Source organism: Accipiter gentilis, chromosome 14, assembly GCF_929443795.1.
Source record: "Accipiter gentilis chromosome 14, bAccGen1.1, whole genome shotgun sequence".
Classification (NCBI taxonomy): Eukaryota; Metazoa; Chordata; class Aves; order Accipitriformes; family Accipitridae; genus Astur; species Astur gentilis.
Window position 1 is genome coordinate 18,790,935 of NC_064893.1, and position 26,637 is coordinate 18,817,571.

The window sequence follows — 26,637 nt, forward strand, 5'->3', positions numbered from 1 at the left end:
GAGGGGACTGTTCATTGCCCTCTGGCCTAGATTTAGTAATATTAAATGAGCAAACCATTAATTCCTTCTATTTCACAGCCCTTTGCCAAAGGTACTAACCCCTACTCCTCCGTTCTGCCCAAAACTGCCTTCCAGACTGCACCGGTCATATCCTCTCCCCTAGATCCACCCAAATGCAGAGAGGAAACAGCAGGCAAGGACTAAAAAACACGCTGCAGATGCTGCTATTCGGTCTTTTTATTTCCTGTTTTAAGCAGCTCTATTTTGGTATTGCTCCCAGCCAAGTGCTCTCTGCAGGGATTACAGCGTGCTGCACAGGCACCATTTGCTTTGCACCCTGCCTGGATGCACAAGAGGTCGGAGCAGGCTAATTTGGAAAAGAAAAAGCTCATTTGAAAGCCTCCCAGACAGGTGGAAGCACTGCCAGAGCCTGAGCTTCAATCTGGAAGCGGAGCAAAGCCCCTCTGGCCGCTGGGAGAGGCGTCAGCTGGTGGGCTTACGGCGTGCCACTGCTTCCTTATGAGCGCAGGGGCAAGGGGCCAGCGCCGGGAGCTGCGGCTGCAGCTGCTCCGAGGAGGGGAGCAGGCGGATTAGCTTTCCTGCAGCTGGACTCATACGTTAGCAATTGCATAGTGGGGAGGACAAGTTCAGCTGTGGAAAAGCAGCCTCCGCCGGAGCCTGCCTGCCTCTAACCCTGCCCAATGGGGCACCGTTCGCTGGCCACCGCTTCTGTGACCACAAGCAAAAAGCTGTGGAAGCAGGAAAGCGGGGTGGTAGGAGATGCTGGCCTGTATCGGACAGCCGTGTTGTGAGGAAGGGCAGCGAGTTTCCTCGCTCCTGGGGTCTGCGCTGGAGCCATCAGCTCATGGAGATGATTTATGGGCTAGCAGCGAAGCACCAAAGTGAAGTGGTCAGGAGCAAGCTGCTCCAGAGCTAGCGTGTCCCTGAGGCTCCTCAGTCCTCCAGAAGAAGCAGGACTCGTGACCAAAAAAAAACCCCTACCAAAGCCTGCAGTAACTCTTGGAAAACTGGGTCACTGCTTTACAGCTGTTTACACTTCAAGCGGTGTTTTTAAACTGTATTTCAAAGGTTACACAGCATGCCAGAATACGTGACAGCTTTTCAACACAGCCTTTAGAGAAGGGCTCTGGGGCTTGCATGGGAGTGTGCTGGCGGGGGGATGCTCGGGTGCTGCCGAGGTCCCGCACTGCTCCCCAGGACGGCTGGAGTAGGAGGACACCCCTCTGGTATTCCCCTATGGAGAAATCATTGCTTGTCTCATTTCTTTCATGGCTTCCTGAGCAGTTCCACCCACTCCCATCATATGTTTATCAACTGGTACATTCAACCTTCAGTGATTTAATTGGGAAATATCAGAGTATATACATCTCTGTAACAACACCTAATATTTACGTGGTTCCTGCCGTGCATGAGAACCCAGCACCAGAGCTTCCCAAGCCCCGGTCAGCAGGGTGAACTGAAATCCCACAGGAGGAGGCAAACAGACTTGCTGCCCACACAGCCCCAGCGGACATTAACTCCACATTCCCATCAGATTCTTGCTTGGCAGAAACAGAGGCAAAGCCTCTGCTCTTGTATTTGTGTGGAGAAAATAAAACGAAGCAAACCACATGTGGCTGGGCTGTGGTGATGCAGGAATTAACCATGCAATTCTCCTTGCCCAGTCCAGCTGAGATCTCCAAAGCTTAATGAAGTGAGCTTCCAGTTAAGGAACAGTGAAGGTAATTAACAATTGAAGAGTAGAAAGAAATTCTCTAAGAGACACTCATTCAGCAGGTGTCGCTGGCTATGACAAGCTAAGAGTCATCCCTTCTTTTCCAACACGCAAATATCTCACTACGTGTTATAAGGCTTAGTAACTTACTTAGGCCGATTCCCCTGCCAGCAAAATCAAAATGTTTTTTTTAGGGTACCAATGCATCCTTTTAGTTATTGATTGGAGAGAGACTTTGAAAAGGGAAAAGGGACAGGGGACCCGCAGGCTCCGAGTCACTGCCAGGCAGGACATGGAGACCTTGTGAGTCTTTGGAAGTCCCTTCCTGGGAGGTCCCGGGGCACCTTACCTCCGTAGACTCCTCCTGTTCGTTTATCACTAAGAAAGCATCCTCGGTGGCCTGGCGCTTGGCGTCTGCGATGGTCTGCTCCATCCGAGCCCTCTCGGAGGCAATCATCTCAAATGCCTTCTGTTCGGCTTCTGCCACTGCTTTCTGCACCTCCGACATGGCCTGGCGCTTCACCTCATTCACAGCTTCTTCTGGAAGAAAAAAGCAGCTTCACAACCTGCCCAAGGAGCATGGTGAGCCTCTGGGAGACATCGAGAGGCAGCGGCGTGTTCCCTATGACTGGGATGTCTGTGGGTCATGGTCAGAACCAGCATTATGACCGCTCCCGGGTACGGCAAGGCCAGGCTCAGCCCCACAGGATCCCCACTGGCATCGTACAGAAGGAGCAGAGCCCTTTGGAAAACCCAGGCCGGGGCTGTTGGTAGCCAGATGTGCACATCCTGGGGCGTTCCTGCAGCTGGGATTCTCCTGTTTCTGCAGAGCAAATCTGCAGCATCTGTGTTTATCTCAACCGACCTGGCAGAATCCCTCGCCGAGATTACTAGCAAACACATACCAGCTTTTTTCCATATCTCTTCAGTGACGTAGCCTGTTCCCGACCTGTTGCTGAACTCCCGCAATGAATCTGTTGGAATAAGGGAAACAGGGAAAGGTTGGCAAAGCCTCATCTCACCCAACTGCTGCTTAAGTGCCCAGCAGTACCTCAGTACATCATGGGGCAGGGTAGAATTAACCAGCTAAAACTCAAAGCACAGGATTCCTACAGTTGAAGCCATTCATCAAACACTCAGATGATAAATTACAACATTTAATTAGTGCCTTGCATAATTTATGACGCTGTATAACCCATTTCCATCTCCTGGTACTCTATAACAACCGGCAATGCTTATAAATACATGCCATCAAACATCTGCACTGTCCAGCAACTTCGAGCATCAATCTATATGACCAGCAGTTTACATTAAACGCAGCACTTTCCACTCCCAGGGGCAATTCAAAGGCTTGAATTGATGGACAAACTGTCCTGCAAGACCTCTTACAGCAAGAGGTGTATACGTTCCCCAGCACCCGTAAGCCTACAAAGAGCCTACGGGACAGATGGGGAGAGTCACACAAGGACCTAAACAGGGACTGCAGTCACACAGGGAAGCTTTTCAGAAGCTCATCCTGTGTTTTATCTGCATCCCTTTTTTTAAGGCTTCAGAGTAACTTTCTGAAGGGTCAGAACAAAAACTGATTCATGTCAAAGGCTGGTGGGAGAACAAAAGCACTCCAGGAAGGTGGTGAGGTTATTTAAGCCTGCGGCACACCTGGGATGCTTCTTGATGTTTAACTGCACCTTCTTGCAACAGCAATGGAGCTTGAAAATTAGCCCTAGGTCCCATGAGGGGAGAAAGCATCAACAACATTCCCAATTTATAAAAAAAATAAAAATTTAAATTACATCACCTTTAAGAACATGGGGCTGTAAGTGTATTAGTCACAATATACTTAAATATAGAAGGGCTAAAAGCCAGCTGTGCTCATCAGGTCATTGCATACATCCAGCCTGCTCTGCAGTTACAGCTGGAGCCATGGGCGCTTGGTTTCCTTACAGGAGGATTCACTCTTTATTTTGAATACAAACAAGTTGAATATATCTAATCGAGATTTTTTTAGTTTTACCTTTATTCTTATTGTTAGACAACATCCATTTTTATTACTGAATGATCAGGGTTGTGGGGTGGTTTTTTTTTTCAGCATTTGATTTGCAGCATATTTGTTCGGATGGAAATCAGAATAACATCCAAATGAATAAAGTCACCATTTTAGAGTTATTTCTTGTATAGGGTCAAACCCCCTGCATACTGGAGGGGAAAAATAGTCAGCTTTAATAAAGTTAAATTGACTCATGATATAAAAATAGAATTAGCAACTCAGGTAGTAGCTCTTAGACTTACAGCAGTCTTCAGCATTTTTAGAATTAGTAGACCCTGACATTTAAAATCCTTTAGGCAAGACAAACTGGAAGGGGAAAAGGGGTGGAATCAACCACCTCTCATGCCTTTTAACCCCCTGGTTTCTCAGCTTTGGATGAACTTGGCTCAGTTTGGTCAGCAAGTATGGCTCAGTGACAAGGAAGATGCTCTTCTTCCGGCACTAGCAGAAGCTGCTGCTGCCCCCCGAAGGTGCCTTCAGACGTTAGCAAATGCTGCTTTCAGGAGCTCACCGAGAAGCTTCAACGTGTCCGTTGACTTGTCTCTCTTTGAAGCTTTGAGAACAGCTATGCACTGCTTAAGTGTTTCATTTATATAATAATTTGAATATATTATTATCACTTTATGCCTAATATAGCTTTATCCTCATTAGACACTTAAAAAGGTCCTGGCGCAGCACACCCACCCCTCGCTTACCGCTGCTGATGGAGTCGGAGCTGCTGGGGCTGTGCTGCCTGGAGATGAGCTCACTGCCCGCCTTCCGCGGTTCTGCCGTCTCGCTGCACCGCCTCTTCCAGTAGTTGAGCTCTTCCCGATCGGCCTCCTGACAGCGCCGCAGCACGGCCATAGAGCGCCGGGTCTTCTCTACCATCTCCATGATGCAGTTCAGTGCCTGCAGGGAGGAATGAGTTTTCAGTCCTGCTCAAGAGGTCATCTCCCGAATTTCTTGTCTGAGGGACCATCCCAGGAAAATGAAACATGAGGTCATTTCACAGGAACAGGCTCCAAGCACGGTATTTTGGATGATGCAGTATTCATACAGGCGGGTAAGATTGGGTCCTGTACCTGTATGCACAGCAGCGATACCGAGCAGGGATGCAGCACCAGGTGGGAAGGAGGTGGTCACACCTGCACCATAAGGCCTTGGTCACCACAGGAGGTGGCTAAACACCTTCAGGCCATGCTCCTAAAGGTGGAGGGGAAAAAAGCCACCGCTTTCCTATGGGTATAGGGAGCCCATGCAAGGGTTGGCTGTGAACCTGGTGCCAGCTCTCCATAGCCACATCCTAACTCTCAAATATTCAGATATGGGGCCTCTACTCGACCTCCCCCACAAAAAAAAAAAAACAAACAACCAAACCATCAGCTTTAGAGCATAAGCAAGCATGAGGTCTCTGCATTTATGATGAAAGCTGAATTTCAGTCCCTTCTCTTTGGGGGAAACTCTCCAGTGAAGTGGTTGGATGAGCAGCCTTGCTCAGAGGGAAAGAGCTGACTGCAGAAAGTCTGCCAGAAGTACCAAGTCTTGCTGTCGGCGCCTAGTTGAGGCCCATAAAAGGCTGGCACCTCAGGAAAAAAAGTCTTTTAAAAAAATAACGATGGGTTTACTTATTTTGTAAGCACTATATCCTTACTGCACATAGCACATCTGCACACTTGCTGGTCCAGTGCTGGCCAGGGCTGTGGCAGAAAAGACTCATGCAGGGACAAGGTTGGGTTTGGTTGCTCAGACAGCCAGGGCAGCACACGGCCATGCTCTGCAGGAGAAGCTCCCCAACTTCAGATGCTTAGTCCAGAGTGATTTTGGCTTCCACGGACCACGGGCAGAGAAAATCTGTCAGGAAAGTGCTATGCTCCTATCTGCCCTACTCACCGTCCACCTTCTTGTGGTGGCTTGTTCCTCTATAAGCCACTAGGAAAGCCTAGATATTGTATCAACAACAAGAAAATCACAAATTGGAGCAGGCAGAACACTGGGTTGCTGCGTCCCACAGAGCTTCCCACACCTCCTGCCATTCCTTACGTGATCAAGATGCTTCCACTCATCAGCCCACTCTCTCTCTGTTAAGCGGTGGTCCACCAGCTCATCCTGGTATCCTCCATTCAAACCTGCAACAAACCACAGCCAGAAGAGCGATTAGATGGACCAAGTGCTTTCAGTGCTGGAGAGGTAAGGTGACCCCAAAGTGATAATAAAGAGCTGTATTTCCAGCTACATATAGCTGGGATTTTAAAATACATCTCAAGGAGGCAGCACTACAGGGACAATTCCACACCGGTGCTTTTATCCTTGTCCGTGTCACTGTCTTGTAAGTGCTACAAGCCACTCATGGGTCTAGATCTGACCTGCCTGGGGACCTGGCTCCCTTATTATAAACCCACAGGAGCTCAGAGTTTGTGAGTCAGGCTCCCTATTGGAAACACAGCATGCATATCCCATGCACCCCCGGGAAGAAACAGGGTGTTGGGGGGTCAGGCTCTGCTTTTCCGCTTTAGTGATCTTGGAAAGGTTAATTTCTATTTCCCTGCCCTCCACTCAAACAACAGGTCCTTCCTCCTCATCCTCAGTGGCTCCAGCCTTTACATCTATACGGGGAAATACAAACTCTCAATCTTCCCATTTTTAACCTCCCATGGCCAGTTGTTTTCTCTGAATTCCCTGCAAAATCACTGCTGAGGACATGCCCAGCATTACACAGCTTTGGGTGCAAGTGGCCAAGCAAGGACCAATGCCAAAGCTCAGCTGCTGGACTTCACAGCTCCTACGACTAAAAGCTCTCCCGGCTTTCTCACCAAGACCGCCGTGCCTGTCCCGAATCTCTCTGTGCTCCAACATCTTGCTGGGGTCCCTGTAGAGGTGGGAGGTTGCAATATCTTCCAAGGTGTAGTGCTGGAGGGGTGGTGGGGTGGGGTGGAACTGCCCCCCGGGATTCATCAGGGGGATTGTCAGGGCAGGGCTGTGCCGGGGTGCAGGGCTGATGGTGCACACCCTCTTGGCTGGAGGCTCTGTTGGCAGCGGCTCCCTCTCAAAGCTGCTGTCTTCCCTTCTGCAACCACACCAGCAAAAAGAGGTATTCATTAGCACGGCATAAACGTACTTGGAAAGGGAAAGATGCAGATTTTGAAACAGCAGAGTTTGGGCAGCAACGATTTTACTGGGGGGTAAAGGCAGGGAGGTAAACCAAACATGCTCAACTTGTGAACAAATCCACAAAATGACCCTGTCAAAGAAAAAGTTCAAGATGCCCAAGTGTTGTGATTCATTTTTCTGAGTGTGACCAAATTAAAATTTCACAGTTTTTATAAATTTGAGGCACACTCCACATAATTACATAACAACTTTTAAGTTGGAATAAAAAAAGTGGTGAAAATGAACTGCATCCTTCCCAGCCCTGACAGTGCCTCTGCTTGCTGCCCGTGGAGGTGGAGAACTGCTCAGCTCTCCAAGACTAGCTTTTCAGTGCTATGCAATAAGTTCCTCTGGGATAGAACCTGCCTGAAAGAGGATCCCAACCTGAATTCACAGTGCAGGAGGACAATCATCAATGCCTTATTAACAGCCAGAATAGTGGTTGGGAGTTGATAAGATCCTACAGTTTAGCCCTGGATGCTGCTTGAAGCTTTGACAGCAGCAAAGTCAAAAAAAATTCCACAACTTCCAAGAACCTGGCAGAGCGATGATAGCTGGTTTTACCTGTCTGGACTGTGCCTCTTCCCATTCCCATTCACCTCGATCAGCAGCTCGGAGGAGTCAGCAGGGGACGTGGTGTTTGTGTTCAGCAGGATGTGCTCGTGCTGTGCCAGGTACTGGGAGGGCGTCTGCTTGGCAGCCCGGGCGCAGTGCAGCAGCTCTCTCTGCAGCAGCGGGAGGTTGGCCTGGAAAACAAGCATGGGTCTGGTTTATGCAGGCTGTGGGAAGGCGTTTCCAGCCATTCGCAGAAGGTTTGCTCTGCACACATAATCCCTCAGAGCAGTAACACCTAGAGCCAGTGGCCTCCACTCAAAATCCTCCAGCTCTTGCTATCTGCGCTGTCAGATTTACTTGTGTTTTCTCAAGAGCTGCTAACCTGACGTTGGTGCACCCAAAAACCAACTGTCCCAGGAAGCGCTCTGTGCTTCCAGCATCTAACCACCCCAGACGTGTTCCGTACACCAACACGTCAAATATTCTAGATCTGAACATTTGCAAATAAGATTATAGGATCAGAAGCTGTTGAATGGAGCTTGGTTTGTCTCCTTTATCCCTAACATACAGGCAGACATATGTGGCACTCGTTATAACGCTAGCTTTCCGCAAGCCAGTCCCACATGGCCACTGCTACGGTCTGTGCAGTCTGTCTTGGATTTTAACAAAATTGCCGTGGTGCTTGAAACGAGAGCTTTCCCAGCAATGACATGCTGCCAAGCAGCACAGACCGGCACACAGAGCGTCAGCAAGCCCCACCAGCTCCCTGTCACCTTCAGAAAGGGAATCACAAACGGCCGGAGGGGGAAGTTCGTCGCTTCTTGGAGCTTGCAGTGAAATTCCTCGATTGTCACCGTTGAGTTCTGAGAAAAGAAATTAAGAAATGAAATGACAATTTCTTCTTATTTTTAGACACGTGGGAAACAGCTCCAAACGAACAGAACTGGAAGGGAAACTGCATCTGCCACTACAGGACTGACAATGTTTGCATTGGATCCTGCCTAATGCAGCCAAAAAGACTCAGGCCAATGGAGCAGAAATGCTGCATGAGGCGAGGGGCGAATGCTACACACAGCCAGGCACTGGCCGGCCCAGCATCCTCCCAGCTCTGGGGCTTGGAGGCAGGGACTGGCTCTGAGGAGGCAGCAGGACCCAGCTGGCATCTCCTGTACCCTGGCCAGGTGGCCTGTGGCAGGCTGCGGGGAGCCAAACAGCAATTCCAGCTGCTCAGAGCTGCACACCTTCCTCTCCTCCTTCCTCCCTTTCAGCTCATCTCATCTCATCTAATCCATCCACCATCCACAAAGTCACCACCAGCCCACTGCTCATCCCACTGGCATGGTCCCCTCCTGGCCTGACCCTGCATCCCCCGTGGCCCTTTAGGCTGGGTGCTCCCTGGGACAAGCAGCATTTGATAACCCGCAAATACAAAGTTCATCCCTGCAGCAATTACCACAATCAGTGGTGAGAATGACAGTCAGAGGAACCTGGACAGCTTATTTCCTTTCCAAAAGGGTAAGCTAAGGTACTACCCTACGCCCATGGAAATAAATATGCCTTCCTTCTTCAGCAGCAGCATTTTCCATCCAGTGCTTAAGTGCTGTGAAAGCCCCCAAGGCCATGGACAGACCCACGTTTGCTCTGCCCACGCCAACCTTGGAAGCAGAAATACTCCAGGCTGCCTGCAGTCTAGCTACCTTCACTGCATGCTAAGCCTCAAAAGAAACCTGCCAAAAAGCAGAGATCAGCTTGGGAGCAGAGCTGGGTGCCACACCAGACCACAGCCAGGCAGGCGGTGTGGTGCTGTGCTCCAAGGTCTCAGTCCAGGGTATGGGCTTGCACAGCATTCCTACCAGTCAGTTTGTATACCTGCAAATATTAGTCACAATTCCTCAGCAAGACCTGTTCATTCGTTTTTTGAAGGGTGTTTTCAGCTGTCACAGCTGCAAAAGGGCAGGAGCGCATACACACGCTATGCATGCACACATTGCCACCAACCCCAGGTCTCTCAAATCCAAGGGTAGGAGTGCAGAAGAAGGGCAAAAGATACATACAAGTTATTTACCAAGCCTTTTCCTGTAGCTGCACCTTAAGACTGTCACAAGCAAAGAATCAATGCCTTTGGTAATGCAGGCAAATATGCAATCAGAAAAGCAACAGCACAGCAGAAGCTCAAACCTCCTATTCTGCAACAGCAGCCTTCCCATCCCCTGCAGACCTTGGCAATAGTCAACTTTGCCGTGCTAGTGGGCTTGTTTAAGACATACAGGAGCAGCCCATAAAGAGGAAAAAACCCCATTAAATACTTCACTGCATATCATAAATTAAATCTTTGAAGTGTCATGATACTCTCTACACACCGAGGAGTGGAGAAGCACTACCAGCTTTCCAGAGCAAGTCCCTGCTAGCGCCAGGACCCAGTTCCCGATCGGCAACCCTGCTTTTTCCATTACACCTGGCTGCCTTGCTGAGCAAAGCAGCGTTGAGTTTGAGCACACTGAAGTCAGGGCAGCACTAACAAAGTGGTGGCTGGAACTGGCATTTCTTTATATTGAAACACATCAGAGGTAAACCGGTCCACAGTCAGAGCCAGGCAATCATAAATCTGCATGAGCAAGAAAACACTTCTCTAGTACAAAACTACAGGCTCCTCTGAACTGTGTGAAAAGTTTCATTTGCAAGGGGAAATGGAGAAGCCCAGCATAGCCCACAGCTTCCAGCAAGCCCATGGCACCAGACTTGTGGCCTTTATAGAAAAGCCTAGTCCCAATCCTTCAAAGTTTTCTTAAGTTCAGCTGTACCCAAGCTCATACCAAAGCCACTGGACAAACAGCTTTTTGAAATCCACTGAAGACAAGAAAAAGAGAAGACAAGTTTAGCAGAAAGCATTAAACATTACACAGTCTTGCTCAGTCAACAGCTCTGCTTATAAAGACACAAACATAATATTGTGTAACATGTGCACGCACTGCCTGCCAGGATCCCATCTCCAAAGTGGTCTGACAAAAGCAAGGCAGCCCAGGCCAGCGTGCAGGGCTTACCACTAGTGCCAGGACGAGGGTCCGGACCTTCTCCCCAATCTCTGGCGAAATGTCATTGCCGAACTGCTGCAGGGTAGTGAGGAAGCGCTTCAGCTTGCTGAGCTGCCGGGCACCGCACGTGGCCGGGAGCTGCTGGTTCGTCAGTGAGGAGGAGGAGGAGGAGGAGGGACCGTTGCTAAACCTCTGGGGTGGGGATGGTGCCCCATTCAGCGTTGGGGGCGAATGATTTATTCCGTTGGGCACTGCAAACGGGAGACAGAAGCGTTACCGAGCATCACATGGGCACGTGCCTGCAGTCTGGTGTTTAAGAGGATTCATCTTCCACACAAGGGCCTGCTGCTGGTGGTTAATTGCCACCAGCAAACAGGGCAAGAACCAGAAAAGGGGCTATGGCCAGAGCAGAGCATGCACGCCGTGTTGGAGGGCACCCAGCTATGGAGCTGGTCACAGGCAACGTGTGTGCCTTCTCCTCAACCTTCCCCTGAGCTTGTGGGGATGCTCTGCAGCCACCAGCACGTAAAAACCATGCACCCAGCCAAGGCACACACAGGAGTTTTCCTTATGGGATTGCTCAGTGGTGATTTACACCACAGCCAGTGACTTCCCTGGCATTTCTCTCCTCTGCCAGCCTCCGCTCAGCGAGCTTCATTTCCAGGGCCATTGAACACCACAGGATTAGGGCTCAGCAGAGCAGGCACACCTCCATTTGCATTTGAAGTGGCCTGGGAGGACATGGGGTCAGGCTGCGTAAAGCCAATGCCGCGGTATGACTCAGTCTGCCGTACGCTCAGCCTAAGGAATTAAATGTGCTTTAGCTCAAAGTTTACAGCCCAAGCAGTGTTCTCTGGTCTGTACCAGGCTGAAATTACTCCAGACGATCCAAGGATCCTTCCCAGCCTCATCCTTTACAACGAGTCATCAGTGCTCATTACAGCCAGGGTCCCACTAGCAGCTACCACAGCTCAGGTGCCTCCACCTTGCCTGAAGGATGGCTGACAGCATCCTGCCCTGCTATGCCTGCCTGCTGTACCTCCCTGGGGATTTACAGGCAGTTTTGCAAACATGGTTGTTTTTTCCAGCCTGGTCCCATCTGCAACTTCACCTCCTGTAAGCGGCAAGCATGTTGAAACAGACTGAAGGGCTGGAAGTTTGGGAACTCGGCAAGGGATTAGAATAAATTGTTGACATCCCCGCGCCGCTGTTGTGCAATCTAGAGGCCTGTCTGAAGAGCAGCTGTGCACTTGGGGCCCCAACTCAGTATAAACCCAGCATTTTAGAGGTGAAAAGTACATCATCGTAAATATAGTTTTAGCTGATCCACTGGGTTATCCTTAAAAGCCCAGCCTTGAATCCCTTATAGACGCAAGCACCGAAGAGAAGGCTGCAAGCTATAAAAACCATTTCAAACAACAGCGCTCAGAGCAGAAGCAGTGAAGCCTTGGCAGAGCTGCTCCTTGCATGTGGGGCAGGGGAAGACACGCACCATGACGGAGCAGCAGCTTGCAAAAAAAGATGCTAAAATTTCCACTGCAGCTTCGCGAGGATCATACCAAATCCTCATGACCCCAGTGAAGGTTTTTTGGAGAAGGCAGCGGGACGTACTTGAACAGTTAAACCGCTCTGGGGCCCACCAGGGTTGGAGGCTGGAAGGGCTCCACGCACCTGGATCTGCCATGGTGAGCATGGCAGGGAACCGGAGAAAATTAACCAGAGTCAGTTAAGATGCAAGGGAAAGATAAGGCTAAAGAGACCATCAAAGGTGGTTCCTGCTAACCAGGAGGGTGATAGGCTCTTCTGGGGCATAACAAAGATGTGTCCTTTCATAGACAAAGAGATGATGAAATGAAGGCAAAGGCCAGGATTGAGAGGATGGAAGCGCAAAGGCAAAGCAAGCTCATGCCTTTTGTTATGGACCAATGCAACCTGAAAAACTGTCCACACCGGCCTCCCCAAAGCAGCAAATGAACAGAGATGACCTGCAGAGACAGCATGTACTCGCAGGGTTAGCTACTACGGAGCACCAGCAAACACAGAGCTATGTGAAAGGCAAGGCTTCTGGCAATTACTCATAAAGAGCATTTATTTCATGATAAGCGTGTTATAAATAGGGGGGTAAGTCACCCAGAGAAGCTTCTCTCAAACAGAGGAGAGCTGTGCAGCTCCGCACTCTCCAGCAGGTGCGACCAAGGTGCTTTACTCCCTTCTCTATTTTGCTCTCTCTTATTCTTTCAAATTTAAACCTGGGGAGAGAGCAGGGACTGTGTGACCCACCCAGGGATTGTGGGGGACCCTTGGGAGAGGCTGTCAAGGATGGGAACAGCAGAGGCTGATGGACTCAGGTGATGCCACGGAAGCGGAGCGAGCTGAGTCGTCTTGGGGCTGCCATTAGATGCAGCACTGTAACCGCTCTCTGCATTTTTAGGCTTACCTTGCCTGACCCTCCTGCAAACGGTGTTACCGCAGGGCGGCTGGCAGTTATCTGATCCTGCGCGTTTCCAGGATCTGCTCCACCACAGACCACAGAGCTGGGCTGGGGCCTCTATTTCCAGGTGAGAGGACAGTGATGAAGCAAGTGAGATGGTGTACCCAGACTGGTGGGATTACAAGTGGGGGGAGAGGAGGATGCTAAATTCCTGGAAACATAAAAGTCATCTTCTAGGGCTGCTCTGTTAAATTCTGCCTTAGGACCTCAATACTCAAAGGCTTTCCCCGTTTCCCCAACCCTTTTGTTACTGATCCGCAGGCAGGCATGGCCTTCCTCCAGCACACTCCTCCTTGCCTGCCCAAGCTGTGGACTTTTACAGGGCTGGATACATACCCACTGACTCTGACAAAGACCCTTTGGTGCAACTGAGAAGTAAAAAGCAAGAATAAACTTCACCACACGTTGCATCTCTCATCTCTCTTGGAAAGAGCAATTAAGTCATCTGCGATCAGCAGATTCAGGCTCCTTGGCCCTTAGCAGTATGCCAAGCAACCTCATTGGAAAAATTAATTTCTGTCACTTTGCTAATGGTCTTTTTCTGCCTGAGCAAAAGGAGAGCCATTAAAAACCCCTCAGCGCATAAAGATCGGGACAACGTGTCTGGCGGGATAACCCGGCGATTAGTGCTATTGCCAGCATCATGCAATGCATTAGTGTGTGTCCTGAAAGAGGCTGGATTGTAAATCTCCGAAATCCACTGCCAGTGTGAAACTGAGATATCTCAGACACCATCGTGGACAGCAAAGCAATGCCGAACCAGCTAGGGAGATGCTCAGTGCACGGGAAAAGAGGTGAGGAAAGCCTGGAAAATATGTACATGCCACATGCCGGGGTCAGATAACTCCATTCCCAACAAAGTAAAGCAGCTTTGCTCTAGAACGATGCTTTTTAAAATACATTAAATGGCTGAAATATCGGCTAAGGGAGAAAAAAAAAGTCTGTGCTCTTTCTAGGCTGTGAGAAAAGGCTGTATGTCCATCCTGTCTGCAGAGTCACCTCTGTGCAACCCCCTGCCAGAAGAAGTGGGCGTGAGGCTGCGCTGCAGCTGGGCAGGGCCAGGATCTACTATGGCTTAATAGCAAAGATTATAAAGTGAAGATGGAGAAAAGAGAAGCTGGATGGACAGCAAGGAATTTCTGAGGCTGGGAAATTAAAAAAAAAGGAAAACTTTCTAATCTCAGCTGCAGAAACACTGTCTGCAAAATGAGATACAGCAGAGCGGGAATTAACTCCTCCAGAGGATACAGTGAAAAGCCTAGCTCTTGGCTTGTTTGAAGCTGACCTGATAAAAGACTTCAATTTCTTAAAGAGATTATGGCAGAAATCAAGGCTGCACCTGCAAGGAGAAGGACTCAAGGTAGCACCAGGAGTAAGGTAGGAGCAGGCAGGGGGGTAGGGAGAGATTACAGACCCTGCTATACATCCTGCATACATAGCAGAACAGCAGGGAAGCCCATCCCTCTCCGCCCCTTCCTTACAGCCCTACAGCATGACTAACGCTTGCCATGCTGGCGAGCAGCCCTGGCCGATGGCCGAGATCCCTGGTGACTTCTACAAGCAGAACCTTTCCTCCCAGCTCGAGCTGGTCCCAGGGAAAAGCAGCGTTATTGGGGTCTTACGTGCAGTTGGGGTGAAGGACACTGGCCGGGGGCCGCCAGGGTTCACAGGTGGCAGCGGTGGCATGTTGGGAGGAGAGGACCTGGACTGTATCTTCACTTCCACGGGCGATCCAGGCATCACTGGCACCCTCTTCTCACCAGCAACTGTACGAAGAGAAGGTGGTAACACTTAGTGACAGTCACGGACAAGCATTTCCCCGCCCAGCACATGAAGTACAGTTGCAAGGGTGAAAATAGGGGACTGGGGGGACAAGGCTCCCAAGCTGGTCTGCATGGCCCCATGCCACCACAGGGGAGGCAGGGTATGGTCCCGAGCTGGCGGGCAGGCAACCAGGCTGCAGTGGGTGTCCCTGAGATGCTGCCAGGCAGGCTCGGGATGCCTGTGTTCACCATTCCAGTCTCTCAACGGCATCTTCTCACCCTCTGTGCCCAAAGATGCTTCCTCAAAGTATTTTTGCTGTTTGCTTTGCTTTCTCCCCCTGCTTAAGATGCCCTCGGCACTCCCCAGGCATACCCACACGCACCTCGGCAGCATGCACAGGGTGGCACTGGTGAGGGCTGCCGAGGTTTCACCTCCAGCCCTGCTCCCCGACCAGCAAAACCATGCTCTGAAGCAGCCACTTTGGCAAACAGCTCTCTGACCAGCTTTGCACGTTTGCTTTTTAAAAAAACCTCACAAATTAAATGTTGCTGCACCTCCTCTCCCTTACACTAGGGATTTCTGTCCTCGCTGCCCAGCAGCGCAGCCTCCCCATGGCTGCATACACGCAGCCTTGCACACACCCTACATCCATGCTGCCTGGCCCTAAGACGGCTTCTCTGGAGGAAATGCCAGCTCAGAGCCATGCAACAGGCAACCTGTTTTTTGGGTGGGTGCTGGCCTGCTGTGCAGGGAGCATTGGTGCGACTTCGGCAGCAGCTGTGTCAGCAAGTGACCAAAATGGTCACAGCATTGTAAAAATGAGCAGACACCAGCTATTCACACCTTCCCTCCTGTGTGGAGTCTCTAGTGTCTAATACAGCACCAGCTCACACCGCAGCTTCTTTTTCAGCCTCTGAGGGTCCCTTCCGGGGACCTAAGCTCTGGTGGGATGTCCTAACTCAGCCAAACAGCGTGGCCAGGCTCCTGGCTCCAGTGTGGCTGAAATCAGCCTCAAAAGGCATCCTTGGTGGAAAATGAGAGACAGGGAGGAAATATGAGCTTATGCAAGCCTTAGGGGGCTTGGGGGATTTTTTTCGGGGTTTTTTGGTTTTTAAAACCAGACAGCTCAGCAGACAAAACCTAAGCATCTCACAACTGCAGCTCCCATGGGAGCTAACACAACACCCCAGGGGTGCTCCATGTCACACTGCCGGCGGCTCTGGCGCCCGCCTGGCTGTGGAGCTTGCGACCCCAGACGATGCGATGCGAGGCCAATTGCCCCTCCAAGAACACGGTCACCGCTCCCTGCTCCTCGAGCCGCTGCTCGCCTCGCTCGATTAGCTCGCTAACGAGTTGTGACTGCGCTCCAGCATGTCCCCACACAGGAACGCCGATGGGTTCCCAGCACGCCCATCTGCACCCTGGCTCAGGGGGTGAGGGAGGTGCAGATGCTCATCCTTCACCTCTCTGCGGCGCAAGCAAGCCGGGCTTTGGACCAGTGAATTTTCTCAGGCAGTTGTTGGCTTTTGGCAAGCAGAAAAGTCTGCCAGACCTTCAGGGCAGCAGCCAAGCGCACCACTTCGAATGTGGGAGCTCGCACAGAAGTGAGTGCTGCCGCTCGGCGAGGCGGCTAAAGGGGGTTCCCAGCGCACACCCTTGAAGGGGGCACAGACAAAAAACAACACGTGCAGAGGGGCCCTGTGCCACCCGGGGTCAGTCCTGATGCCGCATTTAGCCACCGAGGAAAGGTATTAAAGCGCATGCTGTAATCTAATCAAATTAGATCACAATCTAATTTGTAATCCACAGTTTTTACAAATATCTATCAACTGTAAGAAATTCAGCTTTCAAGTTCTGGCAAAGCAATTGAATGCTGTATTCCCGTAAAACAGAGAAGCACTGAATGGATGGCAAAGCTCTGCACTGAAACACAACCACAAAACCTGTTACTTTGCAACTCCTGACAACAAAAATGCTGCTTTTGAGAGCAGAGAAGATGCGAACTGGCACCCAAGCCCTTCGTGCTGCTAGCCTGGAATCTGCTCCGTGAGCCACCAGCACCTGCTCTGCCACCACGCACCAGGCACGAGCCGGCTCATTTATTTTCCTTATGGCAAGTCGTCATTAACGCCAGCAAGGTAACAAATGAAGTGTATTATTGCTAGCATTTTTTTTTTTTGCTGTTTGCAGGACGATTTGTGGAAGGAGGAGCACAGATGAATACATGCTGAAACCCCACCTTTTCCTGCCATTTCAGTGCAGCTGGAATAACTGAGGTGGTGGGGCTGCAATCACTATAAAACCTGTGTCCACAATACTTTCATGGCAGAAAGTTTGTGCCTTTATTTATTTAAGCCTGCTTTCAAAAATAAATAAATCTAGTCTTTGCTTTCTTGAACAAAGTAGGGACCCACTAAATGCACTATTAATTTTAACATATCATAACCATATTAATATAATGTTGCAAACTACTATTCACGTACATTGGGTCCAACTTTCCTATGATTTAATACTAATGTGCAGACTCTCCCTGTCATATCCATGCATGAATATGCCATTCAGATGAACAGCAATACACTGATGTAGGAACAGGACATCATTCATGCACATAGGTACCTATTCCAGCAGGTGAGTTTAATTGTCAAGAACAGGAGACGACAAACTCCTGCCTTTCCTCCCACTCAAAATAAATGCAGCAAAATAGTCAAAGAGCAGAGTTTATAGATTAAGTTAGGGGGGTTTCTAGCACAAAAACTCTTGAGCTCACTCACCCAGGCAGGGAAGGGAAATGTTGCTAAACGACCCAAATCTTTCAATCAAAACAGCACTAGTTGTGCCTATCCACCATTCGGTGCCAGCTGCTTGATGGCCATCAGGGGACAGAAACGTGTTTGCTCAGGAATAATTGCAAAACCGTGAGCTAATATGCGAGAACCACGACCTGTTTGCACATCATCCACAGACAGAGATGTGAGATGTGGTTCACACTCTTCTCTGCAAGCTCTCTGCCCACATCTATGCCTGCCCAGCTGCAGCATGCCAAGGAGCATCACATCGCTCCCTGACTGTTGCTAGCCCTTTCCTACCACACACCCCAAATACCAACGCACTGTCACCCACCCACCTCGTTTGATCTTCACCCCCTTCCTATGAAACCCTCTTCCCCAGATGTATATGGCCAACCTCTCCTGCCACGCTGTCGAGAGAAACAGAGCGTGAAACCAATCCTTAAGGTTTCTCCTCTTTCCTCCTAAAACGTTCCTAGTGCACATTAAGAAAGCAGAACTAATTTTGTTAATTTACGGGGGGGGGGGGGGGGGGGGGGGAAGTCACATGGAATTTATAACCCCAAAACAAAACCAGCTACTGCATGAGACACTAAAACTAAAGCCCATGAGAAGTCAACACCTTCTTTTCTGAGCTCACTCTGACAGACAAGAAGCAAACAGGATTGTTAAATTTAAAAGCTTCCTGCTAATGACCTGGGGCACCTATAAACACAGATAAAAACCATCTTTCTAAACCCCCTAATTTTTAGCCTAAACACATCCATTTAATGAGAATCATGTGAGTAAACCAGACTGCGAATGAGGACTTCAGTCAGCCTTGAGTTGACCTCGGGCTAAAAATGAGCCAGTGAGATGGTCCCTGGAGAAATGCTGCCTTCCAGGTCTCTTTCTTCTGCATTTCACTGTTCAGAAATTTTTACTGGCTCACCAACGGCAACATTTTGGTGCTGCCTCCAGATACACAGAGAAGATGCTGAGACAATTCTCAAAATGCCTGCAAGTCATTCCACTGTATCACCCATCTGAAATCATGCTAGAGTCAAATGCTGTAACAGATTTTTGGATGATGCTCCAAGAAAAATAATTCTTGTCAATGACCGAATACTCCAAGTGTCAGAGCAGGACACCTGCCTAAACTGGAAACATTGGGTTGTTTTCCTTCAAAAACTCCTCCTTGTAAACCCCACCTAGACTTAAAAACGTTTACAAATGTTGTGTCATTATTTTTCAAGTGTGCCTGCAGGACACAGGTTGAACATGTTTATGGCACACCACCTTTGCCGTCAAGCTGCCAAACGTCAAAACTTTGCAGGGACACATGCTCAACCTTGCACCCAGGACCTACGAAGAAAGAGGTGGCAGTGATATGGCCGCTGGGCTGGGTGGAAGAGCTGCCTTCCAGGCCTCAAACACACTGGAGTTTCACATGGGAAGACAATTCACTTGGAGTAAAACGAAACCCGATCACGGAGATGCTGTTTTAGTCTTGGCTTGATGCAAGAATTTCATCTTCTCCAAAAGCCGATGAAGCCTGAAGACCAGATTTCACAGCAATTGGAGTTACAGATTTCAGATGCTGCAAAGCTGCTGTCTGGGTAAGGACAGCTGTAGGCACATGTCAGTTTATGCTGCATGCCCTATATATTTGCGTGTCCCATTTAAGGAGCCCAGGTGTGCAAGAAACTAGAAAGCCCCAGAGCTTTGAATACACCTGAAACCGTTCATCCCTCTGCTCTCCAGCAGCACACTGAAAGGCCCCGGTTTCATTTGACTCTCCACATTGACTGTCAGTATGCACCATATTTCCTTTGCTGCTCCAATTCTCATCCTAGCATAACAAATTAAAAAGAAGCATATGTCAAGATTAAGTGCAGGTGATGATTTTCCTTTCTGGAGAGGAGAAAGAGCTAAGTGAGACAACAGGACAGCATGCCAGGAGAAAACCTGGGGTCTCGACTGGTCCTCAGAGAAGTCCCACTCCTGTGCTCCTGTGGGACCGAGGCTCCAGCTCTCCAACACAGCAGCATGTTTTAGAGGGGGCAGTTTCAACAACCACTCGAGACAGATTTCATCGTATTTATTTTCTTTAAAGAAGCCCTCCACGTATGGTGTTTAGTACAAAGAGTGCTGCTGTGATAGGTAACCTCTGAAGAATGCCTAGCATTTACTTGCATTGTAAACTGTATAAAGAAGCTGCTTTATTAATCTCTTCATGCCTGTAGGTTTGAGAAAAGGGAAAAAGCACAAGAAAAAAATAATGACAAGTTAGGGAGTATCTCAAGCACACTGGAATTTAAATTAATCCTTAAATGCTTTTGGTGATTACAGAATAAACTGAGCAATGAAAAAAACCAAAAAAACTGCATGAGGAAAACTGGATGTTACCTTCCCCCAAAAAGCAAGTTAGGAACCAGAGAAGACAGCCAGGAACAACTCCAGGGGGCAGACAGACACAAATGGTCTCCTTCCCATTCGCCTCCCGAAGTTTGAAACATAGTTCCAACAGACAGCAGAATAGTATCAGGGTAGGAGATTTATATTTATTAACAAAAAGCAGATCATGAACCTGTCTCACATCCTTGGCTGGGGCCACGACTCCTGGGTTGTGTCTCCCATACACATGGTCACATTTTGAAGAGGTGATGGATGGGTAGTTATGAAGTGCCTGAAACTGGCAGTTCTCTGCTCTGCAGGATGATGCTCAAAAGAACACGTTGATCCGCGATGGTAGAGCCGCGAGCTTACCGACAGCAAGGGAAGAAAAAGGTGCTGCTATGGTGCAGAAAACACAGATGCTTTATACAAATTTACACCATAGTGTCTGCATGGGCACAATTTAACACTATCCAGCAATCTCTATGAGTGAGCACATGGAGTATGTGCAGGCTCTTAAACCCTGCTATCAGCTCAAGACAGTGTTGTGGTTTAATCCCAGCCAGCGACTAAGCACCACGCAGCCGCTCACTCACTCCCCCCCCACCCAGTGGGAGGGAAGAGAATCGGAAGGAAAAAGGTAAAACTTGTGGATTGACATAAGAACAGTTTAATAGAACAGAAAAGAGGAAACTAATAATGAAAACAATAACAATAAGAAAATTACAATACTACTAATAAAAGAATTGGAATATACAAGTGATGCACAATGTAATTGCTCACCACCCACCAACCAACGCCCAGTTAGATCCCAAGCAGCAATCCCCCCAGGCCAACTCCCCCCAGTTTATATACTGGGCATGACATCACATGGTATGGAATATTTCTTTGGCCAGTTTGGGTCAGCTGTCCTGGCTGTGTCCCCTCCCAACTTCTTGTGCCCCTCCAGCCTTCTTGCTGGCTGGGCAGGAGAAGCTGAAAAATCCTTGACTTAATATAAACACTACTTAGAAACAACTGAAAACATCAGTGCATTATCAACATCATTCTTGTACTAAATCCAAGACATAACACAATACCAGCTACCAGAAAGAAAATTAACTCTATCCCAGTCAAAACCAGGACAGACAGTAAATCCTCTCCTCCTCCCTCATGGGAAATGGATTTAAAGTCTGTGGCTGGGTGTTTGGAGGGCACATACAGCAGCAACATCGATATCTTTAAGCCATTCTTGACGTGGGTGTAGGATTCCCCTTGACTCACTGTCACAAGAGTTAAGAAGCAAGGAGGAACCTGCCTGGCCTGGGAGCAATTTTGTAGATCCCATTTATAAATAAGCTGCATTGAGTCGGAACTGCTTCTCACAAACCTGTTTGCCAGACTCAAGTACTCCAGCTTTCTGTAGAAGTCAAAACATGAAACATATTGGAAGAAATAAGAGGAAAAACACAGTAAACATGAGACAGCACTGCATAACTAGCAGTATGCACAGGTAAGGGTTTGCTTTTCCCTTTTGCAGTTTGCAGGGCAGAGAGCAGACTAAAAATCAGACCATGTCAATAAGGCTTTCACCACTAAGTGGTTAGATTGAAAGTCTGTAAATTAACAAAGTTTTGGGTTTAGTTGATATCTTTTGAACAAAAGACTGTGTACAAGGGTTTGCCCAGTGGTTCAGAGTCTCAAGAGTGAAAGCATGTAATGGTTTCATAGAGAAAGAAGAGGTTTAATCAGAGCAGATGTTTTCAACTTTCATCTAGAACAGGCAGAATGTGCTTATAACCTAAAAAGCCATTCCTCACCTCAAAAAGTTAAGAGCCCAAAATTCATACCTGCTTCTTAAGAGCAAGGGACTGGAGAATTGTCCCGGTAGCAGCAGTCAAGGTTAAGTCTGGCAGGAAAAATTCCTTTGGTCACCCAGGAACCGGGTCCAAGCTTGTTCTGGAGCCAATGGACAGAGAGACACCCCTAAAGATGATTCAGCCCATCACAAAACATTCATCAAAGCAAGGGAGATAAGCCACACTCCAGACACACCTCTCTTTCCACTGGCCCTAGCACCTCAGATGACCACTCAGACTAGAGGCATGAATTATAGATCGCCTACAAGTCAGCAAAACAAACCCTTCCTAGAAACAGTTCTTTGAACCAGAGGTTCATTTCCCCACCGTTTACATGGGCAAGAGTCTCTGGTTTAAGAAAGCAACGCAAAACTTGTCCAAGTAGATAAAGAGGCTATTTGAAAGAGGGAAACGAAGGACACACACCAGTGCCCTCTCCAGTGGCTGGCAGGAACCTTGCCTACAGCCTAGGAGAGCTGTTTTAAGGTAACTAGCTCAATATATTGTCCTGGAGAAAAAGCCAGGGAAATGGCTCAAACCCATCCATTCCAGCCCAAACACGTCTATGATGAAAAGGACGCGCTGCAGTTGGCTTGCATCGCAGGGTTCCCTGTTGATAGTCTGAATGCAAACGAGAGGCAGCATCAGTGTAACCTGACCTGATAATGTAAATAGGGTGAAATGAAATATGGTTCGCCACCTCCCCAGCTTTGGCGAATGTTTATTTTGAATAACATGCTTATCTGCTCCAACTGCTCACCATCTGTTTTCAGTCTCCACCAAGCTAATATTTTTCACATTTAGGAACTGAGAAATGGGAAGAATTACATTTAAATTTTATTAACATCTTTCCTCTGCTCTAAGGTTGCCTTTCCCTCCCCTTGACAGCTCTAAGCCATCTGTAGAGCACCTTTAAAGTTCTCCAAGGCATGCAGATGAGAGGTTATCTACATGCAAAGCAAGAGTATCATTACTCAGACTTCCAGAAGATGCCGTTTTACTGCTACTCCACTGCAATCCCTCCATCGCCTGCTTCCAGACAGCCTCCCCCAAGCTCAAACTGAAATCACATCGTCAAGGAAAGAGCCAATATTTTATCTTTTTGCAGCATCACTGCATCAAAAAGCAATGGAGGGGAAAGGCTGAAGATAAGCATCAGAAACAAGGCAGCCAATACAGCAGCCTTAGGACAAGAAGGATGATTGGGTTAGTCCTAATTTGGTGGAGAGGGAGACGTTAAGAGGTTTGCAGTCAAGATTATATTTCTATACAAATATTGACATTTACTTTCATGTAGGGTGGTTTCCAGAGAACTCCCTTTGCTCAAGTCAATAAATGACAATTTACAACCACAACTGGGAGACACGAGCATGTCACCTAAACAGGTCAGCAACAAATATTGGTCAACTGAGGTCCTTCTCCGTCCTCCTCCCTCCACGCCAAAGCACGGAGCTGGCTAAGACGATACTATAGCATCTGTTGCAGTGGGTAACTTATGTTACTGTACTGATACTTCCTCCACTAAATGCGATCAGCCTATTTTTACACTGTTTAGCTTGGGTTTATAGCACATCTAGGCTCCTGAGCTGTAAGATGCTGTGGGAGTGGAGAGGACTCGGCACCTCACAGGAGAGCCTTGCATCACACAGGAGGGAGCTGCTGAGCCTGGGATAGGCATTTTATAAATCAAAAATAAACGCGTGTATCTCCATTGCCATCTATTCCTCTCCCACACACAGCTGTTTCACTTTAAATCTCAATTCAATGTGAAACTCAGATAGAAGAACTTGAAAGAGCAAAGTATGTTATCGTTCACAACCAGTCCAGAAAGCAGTTAATAAGGGAAATAAGATTAATAATTTAGTCCTGAAGGCAGACTGCAGATCTTTATCTGTCTTGCCCTTCAGTGATTTTTATAAAAACCTATTAATGTGCCTGGCTCTACAAACTCATCAGTAGCACAGGTTGGACTTCACAGCAGTTCTCTTCTGCTGTGCTCCTGCCCAGACAAGACGGTTGCAGCTCTGGCTCTGCCTTTGCCTTGGCCATGTCAGACCCATCACCACAAACCCACCTGCATGGCATCCCTGCCTCCTTAGATCTGGTTTCCTCTTGGTCCATGGACCCATACCAGGGCCAGTGGTGCAAACCCATGGATGCAGGATCCATCCCACAAACTTTGCATCCAACAGCCCCCAAAGTGGGGTATACATCAAGCCCCCCAAATTCTGGTCATCTTGCTTCTACAAGAACACAAGCCACTTCTGGCATGGTACCCCCCACTCTCCTGCTATCTTTTCCATGAAGGAGCAAGGGAATAGTTACTCAGACCATGAAAGGTGCCCTAAAAACTATTTACACACAGTGTGACAGCCACCCGGGAGCTGTTGCTGCTCTTACCAACACGCCACAGCAATTCCCTTCCCACACTGCTAGCACCCACGCAAATAAGTTTTGAGGACCCAAGTTCATCTCTTGATGACCCTGCCAACAGCTTTTGCTCATCAGCTGTCTCAAAGGGATGCAGTGAGCAGCACCAGGGAGCCTGCGATGCCCCAAGGTGGGGAACCTTCCCCATCCTTGCCAGCCACTTGTTCTGCCCCCATCAGAGACAGCCACCCCAAAGGGAGGGATCTAATCCTGGCATAAGTCCCAGCAAAATATATTCCTGGAAACCAAAGCCTACAGAGCAGCCAGCATTTCAGTTTTAGGATGGGAAGTGCTCTGGGGATCAGGGGGAGTGTTCTTCCCTCCCCAAAACCATCCCTCTGGTTGCTCAGACCTCTTTGGCCAGGTTTATAACCTGGGACACGGGCAGGGACTGGGCAGGGCAGCTGTGTTCAAGCAAAGCCAGAGATGCTTGCTAATTCATTTGATTAGCTGCTGCTGAAGTATTTTGGTAATTTTTCATTAGTTCATTGTTCCATTGAAAGTTACAGAATCGAGATTTTTTTTATTTTTTTTTTTTTAAAATCATCCACTCCTATTGCAGTATTAAGAAATATTTACTCCTCCGCACTATTTACTTATTAGGCTAAAGCACTCTGAATGAAAAATGAAAGCAGTTGCAGATATCAAACAGGCAATTATCACAATCATGGAAAAATTAGTTCTTAAAAGTCTCAGCCTGCTGCATGGCTCTCTAAATCCTCCAACTCTGAGCAAAGCAACGGTGGCGGGAGCAAACTTTCCAGATGGGAACATCTGTCTCTCATTTGCCGCAGGGAAGAAAACACCAGGAAGATTAACAGCTCTCGAGTCCAGTGGAGCCCAGACACAACACGTACAAAAGGGATACCATTTAGAGACTCAGAGCAACAGCTCAGTATCAAAGATTTTTTTAATTTTTTTTTTTAATGATCATTCTGTGGGGCTTCTACATACAGAGAAATGTTATGTCAGAAAAAAAAGAGCTTGAGTTTCACTTCTAGTAAATGCTATGTATAACGAAAGCAAGAATTGAGTTAGCCATGCTTATATGAATGATATACAGCGCTTTTACCATCTCAGCTACTTTTTAGAGATGAAACGTCATTTAAAAAGTTGTCTTTAAGGAGTTACCCCCAAAAGGTCTGAAATCACTCCCTGCCCAGAGCAGCAAGACCATGGATGGGGTGATTTGCTCCTCTGGGGTCCAGAGGGTAAACACCAAGTTTACTCCAGAGAGTAAGAAATGACCCAACATGTGGGAAAATCGTGGCTGAAGGACACACTAACCCAGCCTCCCCTGCCACTGGTAGCGCCAAAAGTCCATTCCCAGCGGAGCCGGTGCCACCAGCTCTGCCACCGCTCCACACCCAGCATTGGCATATCACAGCTTTCCTCCCCGTCTTTGACATTGCTCAGTAGCACTTTTTGATTGTAGAAGTACCCATTATAGCAAATCAAACTCTGATTTCTGATTAGCAGCCTAGTTATTGATGTCTATTCAATACCCACCAGTTTCAGCTGGCGTAAGCCCTCTCTGGAAGAGCACCAGCCTGTTGTAGAGGGTAACAACATTAAATGCAGTTAATTCTGAAACAGGACCCAAGTGTTGAAAAAAGAAAGCTTCAGAATGGATGCAAATGCCTTTAAAACTGTAGACTTCTGCAAGCACTGGTTTTAAAACAAAGGTGTGCTGAGGTATAAAGAAAATAATTTGTTATCAAAAATGCCATAGGTTATATAGAAGAACAACAACTGAGCATTGTAGTTTTGGGAGTGGAAATCTTTTTTTCTTCCTGCTTAGGCTAAATGCCGTAAATAGAGCTGCAACTTTTATACCTGTAAAATTTTGGGTGACCCAAAAGGGGGAAAACACAGTGAAACAAGCTCGATAACTTTTGAAAGCATTTTCCACCCCAACAGAGGCTTTGAGACAGCCTTTAGGATATGATTTTATCTAGCACTCATAAATCCTTTTAAAACTTGGCTTGCTGGCCGTTTAACAAGCAGCTCCACCCTTCTCCTGCTCTCCAGATGAAACACATACGCACTAGGCTCCATTTTGTTACCTTCCTCTCCAACCCAGCAGTATTAGAAAAGCGGTGGTAGAGCCCAGGGAGCCGTTTTTAATTGGCATCCTCTTATTACTAATTAGCTCTGAGGGGCTCTCCACAGCTCGTAATGGTCAACAGAAATGCATCCACTGATTTAAACGGGCTTTGGAGCAGCAGAGATGCTGGAGCAGACTCCTAGGAACGACCCCGCTGCAGCCAGGGGAACCCAGGCCACCACCGCAGCTCCCCATGGAGGAGCCAGCGTGGGACCACCACTGCTCCAGCCCTCGCTGGGCTTCTCTGGTCCCAAGTACGGGTCTGGAGGAGCCCTGGGGAGGCTATAGGATTGTCTCTCCCAGAGGAAGTGTTCCCGGAGGGTTCTGGCTGCTATGCAGCTTCTCTG

At 48.4% G+C, this 26,637-nt stretch overlaps 1 protein-coding gene across 2 annotated transcripts in view; it reads right to left on the reverse strand.

The window, feature by feature from the left end:
• CBFA2T2 (CBFA2/RUNX1 partner transcriptional co-repressor 2) overlaps window positions 1-26,637 on the reverse strand; it is a 65,485-nt gene that overhangs the window by 2,891 nt on the left and 35,957 nt on the right. For both annotated transcript variants that reach the window (XM_049817561.1, XM_049817560.1), the window contains exons 2-10: window positions 14,612-14,755; window positions 10,508-10,749; window positions 8,240-8,329; window positions 7,476-7,657; window positions 6,575-6,828; window positions 5,805-5,890; window positions 4,478-4,673; window positions 2,641-2,709; window positions 2,085-2,275 (exon numbers count right to left, since the gene is read on the reverse strand). In XM_049817561.1, the coding sequence (XP_049673518.1) occupies window positions 2,085-2,275; window positions 2,641-2,709; window positions 4,478-4,673; window positions 5,805-5,890; window positions 6,575-6,828; window positions 7,476-7,657; window positions 8,240-8,329; window positions 10,508-10,749; window positions 14,612-14,729 (1,428 nt within the window). In that variant the 5' untranslated portion in view covers window positions 14,730-14,755. The remainder of the gene's footprint in view (window positions 1-2,084; window positions 2,276-2,640; window positions 2,710-4,477; window positions 4,674-5,804; window positions 5,891-6,574; window positions 6,829-7,475; window positions 7,658-8,239; window positions 8,330-10,507; window positions 10,750-14,611; window positions 14,756-26,637) is intronic.